This window comes from Benincasa hispida, unplaced genomic scaffold (genome assembly GCF_009727055.1).
Source record: "Benincasa hispida cultivar B227 unplaced genomic scaffold, ASM972705v1 Contig285, whole genome shotgun sequence".
In the NCBI taxonomy this organism is placed as follows: domain Eukaryota; kingdom Viridiplantae; phylum Streptophyta; class Magnoliopsida; order Cucurbitales; family Cucurbitaceae; genus Benincasa; species Benincasa hispida.
In genome coordinates, this window is record NW_024064780.1 from 667110 (window position 1) to 673563 (window position 6454).

The 6454-nt window shown below is 27.5% G+C and overlaps 1 protein-coding gene across 1 annotated transcript; it reads right to left on the reverse strand.

Annotated features, from left to right (window-relative positions):
* Positions 1-534: 534 nt before the first annotated feature.
* Positions 535-5478, reverse strand: LOC120069201 (3-oxoacyl-[acyl-carrier-protein] reductase FabG-like). Its single transcript, XM_039020885.1, has 3 exons — positions 5003-5478; positions 3064-3293; positions 535-924 (listed from the first exon to the last, which is right to left on the reverse strand). The coding sequence occupies exons 1-3, from the start codon at positions 5391-5393 to the stop codon at positions 646-648; spliced, it is 900 nt and encodes a 299-aa protein (XP_038876813.1). The 5' UTR covers positions 5394-5478; the 3' UTR covers positions 535-645.
* Between the last annotated feature and the right edge of the window lie 976 nt (positions 5479-6454).

Genomic DNA, 6454 nt, shown 5'->3' on the forward strand with positions numbered 1-6454 from the left:
TTTAGATACAATAGTTGAATTTTTAGCCAAATTCAAAAAACAAAAACAACTTTTTGAAACTAATTCTTTTAGTTATCAAAATTTGATTTGATTTTTTAGACGCCATTGGTGAAAATAGATAACAAAAGAAGAAATTTGGAGATGAAACTAATATCCATAGACTTAGTTTTCAAAAACAAAAACAAAAAAACGAGATGATTACCAAACGGGACCTTAGTACTTTTATTTTCATTTTTGTACCATTAATTTTGGTATTACACTTTCATTTTCATTCTTACTTTCAAAGCGCGCATAAGTTCATATAAACTACTTTGATACAATGCTATTTAAAGAGAAAATCGGTGAGACTAAACTAATTAATTTAAAATGTTAGGATATAGAAATTAGTTTTGTGTGGAATCTATTAAATATACAAATGAATTTTAATTTATAAATAATAAAATTGAAAATTGAAGATTTATTAGGAGTAATGGATAATTCTATAACAATTTATTTTCAAAAGTGGGTATAAAATAGATTTTAAAATAATGAACCTGTGATTAAGCCAGCGATGCTTACAAATTTATTAATAATCAATATTAGCAAACACTTAAAAGCAGATAAGATTTTTACGTAATCACTTTTAACTCGATCCAAAACAGAGGCTTAGAGGGATGAGAAAATAGGGAAACCAGGTAATGTGGCACCTGCATCAACAATAAAAATGTTGCCCGACAAGTATTTAGAAGAGTCGTGCACCAGATATCGAACGACCGTCGTTAAAGCCGGATCAGAAGTTCCAAACGTCCTTAAAGGGATAGTTTTCAATGCTACGTTGTTAAGCCAATCTTTCTCCATGAGACCTTGTGTAATCTCAGACTTAAAAAGGCCTGGAGATATGGAATTCACTCTGATATTATGTGCTCCTAATTCAAGAGCCATCACCTACATTATATCATACCATAAAGATTTCAAAGTCACATTGTTTTAACAAAACAAAAATGCTATATATATATATATATATATAGGTCCTTAAATTTTGAATCTTCGATTTCAAAATGTTATGTTTTTAAGTTTAAGTTTTGAGTTTAATTTCAATTTATTTCTTGATTTCAAAATGTTACAATTTACCTTTGACATTTGAATTCGTTTCGATTTGGTCTCTAGATTTCAAATTTTACATTTTTAACTTTTAATTTTTCGCTAAATAGTCATTTTTAGTAAAGGACATTCATGTCTATTAATTAATTTAAAATAATTCTAAAGTGAACTTTTAAGTATAATTTTAATAATAATGAAAATTAGTGAAACTTAATTAATTAATAAACATTAACACTATAGACGGAAAGTGAGTATTTAGTGAAAATTTGAGATTACAAGTGTAAATCTTGAAATTTGGAGACTAAATTGAAATAGAACTCAAATCTCAATGGCAAAATTGTAACATTTTGAAACTTAAGATTAAATTGAAACCAAATTCAAAATTTAAAGATTAAAAATGTAACTTTTTGAAATTTAAGAACTAAATGAAAACTAGTTAAACTAAAAGCCTAGCACAAAAACGTATTTTTACCCCAAAAAAAAAAAAGAAAAAGAAAAAAAAAAAAGAAAGATGTACAAGCAAGAGATTATAACATTGAACCATACATGCTAGGTACAATGCAAAAATTCAAAGCAAATCATAAAGGATGAATTGACTAGGAACTAATGTAGGGAGAGGTTAAAAGAACTATTTTGGTCCATAAATTTTTATAGAAGTAATAATTTAGTCTCTGAATATTATAGAAGTAATAATTTAGTCTATGAACATTAATGTATAATGATTTAGTTCTTATACATTAATTAGTCATTGTACTTCCTTTAGTATGTATTAATTTAGTCCTTATGTTACCAAATTTATAACAATTTCAACCCTAACATAAAAATTTACCAAATTAAAGCTTTGGTTAAAGGTAGGTTGTAGCTTATAAACACACCTAATTAATTTATTGATCTATCCTAGGTAAGAAATTTAATTAAATCTTAACAATAATTTTTATAAGATTTAAATCCTATTTTAGTCTCTGAACTTTGAATCTTGTTTTATTTTGGTCCTTAAACTTTCAAAAATGTTCATTTTAATCTCTAGACTTTTAAAGTGTTTATTTTAGTCCGTACTATTAAAATTATGTTAATTCTTCAATAGAAATGTGAAAGAGCTTGTATTTTTTAATGATTAGATTCTAGATATATTGAACAAGATGAAGATGAAGTAAAATATCAATAACCAACACACCAAAATATTGAGCGACCAAAATTTTGAACTAAAAATGTCTTTTACATTATCCCGCTTTGCCACCTTATTCAAAATTGAAACTCTAGATTTTTTAGCATAGTTAATTTATTTAGTAGCTTAGTCATCCAAAAATACAAGTCATCTCATCATTTTGTTAAAGAATCAACAAAATATTAATATAACAAGGATCAAAATAAGCACTCCTTAAAAATTCAAAGACTAAAATGAAGATTTTTAAAAGTTGAAGGACAAAAAAAAAAAATTCAATATTCACATATTACAATAGACATTTTTAAAAATTTAGGGTGGCTATATTTTTATAAATATTAAAATTTAAGGTCTAAATTATTACAAATTGAAATTACAAATTCTATATTGCAACAATTAAAGTTAAAGTACTAAATTATTATTTCTATAAAAGTTTAAAAAAGAAAACGATTTAATTTTTTATATCATGACCAAGTGATATTAAATTTCCATTGATATTTTTACATTTTTATGAATTCAAAACTCAACATTTTCATTACACAAAAAGAACCTTAAAATTCACTAACGTGAATACAATATAAATAATAAACCTTTTAACTTGATTAAAATCCATAAATTATATTTATTAATTACTTTTTTTTCACATTTTTTTTATCATATCATTTTTTCTTAGTTCAACAATACGTACGACGAGATTCTTGATCAATAATTTATACTTCATATGTCAGTTGAATTATGTTTATGTTAATATCGGTATTGATATTTTCATCGATATTTTCGTAAAATTGAGATTAAAAAAAAAAAAAAACGAATGTATATACCTTGGTTAAAGTGTTTAAGCCTGCCTTGGTAGCAGCATAGGCAAGGCCTCCAGGAAGATTTCCTCTACCAACACCATCAATTGAAGAAATATTGATAATGGAACCGCCTCTTTTCGTGTCACGCATCTTCCTGCATACATATTTTGATACTAACCATGATCCTGTTAGGTTTGTTCCCAATACTTTGTTCCATTCCTCTTCACCCAAATCCAATGAAGACTTCACAGTGCCTGTCACATCATTAAACTCATTTTTTCATTTTTTTTTTTGTTTAATTACAAATTCAATCCCTATGATTTCAAGAAATAATTAAAATTTAGTCTTTAAAGGAGCGTTTGACGGATAAATTTAAAATCTTAAACCTAAAAATATAAAGCGAAGGTGTATATAATCTAGGTTTAAGAGAATTGTGTTTGAAGTGCAAGCTTAAAAAATCTAGAAATGAAGTGCATATTTGCAAAAAAATCATATGAAACTATTAACAAAGCTAAAAGTTTCATTAACAAGCAAATGACTTCATTAAGTGTCAACATCAGGGAATACTCTTGCTCATTTTCTTTCAAGGTTAAAAGTTTAAATCCTCATCCATCATATTTTGTAGGAGTAAAAAATTCCTTAAATTTGGTTCCTAAGCTTTTAAATTTACTTAATAGGTCATTCAAAATTTATATTTATGTCTAATAGGTCTATGAACTTTAAATCTTGTGTCTAATAGATCTTTGACAAATTCGGTTTTTTTTAAAATCAATTGATTTATTAGATAAAAGTTTAAATTTTATGTCTTATAAAACACTATTTTTTTAAATTTAGTGTTCGATTTGTAGACTTTAAAAAATATCAAAGTTCAAATATTAAAGTAGTGAGTTAAGCTTGATGGTAAGTAACATGTACTTCCTCCCTCCACTAAAGAATTATTGTGCTAAAAAAACTAATCGGCTAGAAAATGGGGAAAAAAAGCTACCAAGAGTTTCAATTTCTCTAGGACATATGATGAAAAAGTTAATTTTTTTAATCCAAATTTTAATGGTTGATCTCAATCGAGATGAACCGACAAAACTATTTTAACAAATTTTTTAAGGGATCGTTTGGAGTACAGATATTATTTCATAGATACAGATATTCAATATATAATATTTGAATGTCTATGATAATTAATGTGTTTTTGGACGTGTATGATAATTAATGGCTGGAAGTTAAATATTTGTGTCCAATTCAATAATTTGTATATAGAAACTAAAAAGTAAATAATTACTTAATTACATGTAAGAGATCGATTAAATTTAACATTAAATAACTTATTGTTAGGTTAATTAATTATTTAATAAATAAATAATTGTTAATTACATATAATTAAATTAATTATAAAAATTAATTAATTATAATTAATTAGAATATTTATAAATAATAATAATTTATATTAAATAATTAAGATAGCATAAAATATTAATGGTAAAGATATTAGTTGGAATTTATTAAGTCTAAATAATATATCCATATTTAACAATTAATTAAAATGAATAGTAATGAATACTTAATATTAAATGATTAATTAATTAAGTTATATTTTTATTGTTCATCCTCTCGACATAAAAATCTCGGATATTAAAAGATCCGTGTCAGATATTTTATAATAATATTCTTAAATTTTAGAAAATGAAATCATGTGAAACAAATATGAATATTAAATGTCTGTAAAACTTACGAAAACAATCGCCTAAAAATGTTAATACCAAAAGATGGAACCGTTGGAGGGTTATTTACGACCATTTCCCAATCTTTCTAGAAAATTAAACTTATTTTTTAAAAATAAAATAAAATAAAATGATTATTTGTTATTTAAATATATATATTATATACATATAATTATAATATTGTTTAAGTGTTCCTCGTTTCATCATCCACATTTAAAACCTTGATCACGAAAGAAGGAAGAAACGACCTCTTAAACCAGCATTATTAACCAAAGCATCAATGAAGCCGAAAGAATCCCATGCTTTTTTAACGGATTTCTCGATACTCTTCCCATCGCCGCTGATATCAAGCTCCACCGCCACAGCCCGGCGGATCCCCCTCTCAATCGAAGAAGAAGAAGAAGAAGAAAAAGAGCCGCCCAATTCCAGCCGATTAATTTCTTCACAAAGCGATTCGAGTCGATCCGTACGCCGTGCGGCGGCTACGATCCTGCAACCAGCGGCGGCGAGATCGAGACAGAACTCGCGACCGAGCCCCGACGAGGCTCCGGTGACCATCACCACTTTCCCCTGTAAATCGTTCCATGCCTCCAGGGGAGGAGAAGGCTGCCGGACCACCGCCGTTGCCATTGCCGCCATGTGAAGTAGAATGATTGAACAATGCGATTAAGTAAGAAAGGGGAAAAGAGAAAGCTTAGGGTTTTTGAGTAATGGAAAATTGTGTGTGTCTACCACATTTTAAATGCTTTGCTAATGTAATTCTGTACCTACCCACGACTGTAGAGCCACACAATTTTCAAAATAACTTTGAAAACTATAGGCCACACAAAAATAGCCATTTCATCGACATATTTTTCATTTTAATCACCAAAGTCCCAAAATATTAAGTTAATTAGGGAAAGTAAATTTAATTATAATAATTAACCTTTTGAAACGAATTATCTTAATAATTAAGATCAAAAGTAAACAAAATTTATTTCTAAACTGGTGATTAGAATCACTCCACAAGATAGCTTGATCAAGACTATTTGAATGATTCTAAATTTGTCAAGTAAGTTGCTCGTGATTATAGGTTCAAAAGACTTTAATTTCGTTGAAATTTGCCCAAAGTATCCCCCAAACTTAAATGTTATATAGGACCACTAACAAAAGTAATCTACAATACATAAAAAAGGTCTTTAAAATGTAAATAAACTAATAAGGCTCCATAAATCCGAAAATTGATCTTTGTTGGGAATGACCCACATACACTTTAGGCCTTAGGGCCCACAAAAGCACATTAGAATAGCAAATTTTACATATGCTAAATTAGAGAATTGAGGAGTGGGTAAAGGGTATATATAGAAGACCACTTCCAGGAACTTGCAAAAGTGGATAGAGTGGGAGTAAGGGGTCTTTTCCCACATGCGCGCATTGCTGTCGTTGCTCGTTTGGTCAGAAGCGGGGGCTCGGGCAACTATGCTTGCACGAAAAAAATAAATATTTTTATTTCTTTTTGTTTTATTTTTTTTTTATAAAATCTTAAACGTTAGAACTGTTGGGTTGTATGTCCTAAAACTCGCAGTTTGTAAAGATAGACATTTTCTATTATCAATAAGAATGTTTCAACATTTATTCAATAAAGTTGTTATTGAATTTGTAAATTGCACTTGTAAAGATAAAATCCAATAAACTAAGATTCATGACTATTATATGAATAC

What these genes read in the sequence shown, in the direction of transcription:
- LOC120069201 (XM_039020885.1), bottom strand. Translation starts at nt 5,393, where the DNA reads ATGGCGGCAATGGCAACGGCGGTGGTCCGGCAGCCTTCTCCTCCCCTG. An exon ending in TAATAATGCTGGTTTAAGAG is followed by an intron (nt 3,294 to 5,002) that starts GTCGTTTCTTCC and finishes ATGATGTGACAG; the next exon opens with GCACTGTGAAGTCTTCATTG. An exon ending in GCTTAAACACTTTAACCAAG is followed by an intron (nt 925 to 3,063) that starts GTATATACATTC and finishes GATATAATGTAG; the next exon opens with GTGATGGCTCTTGAATTAGG.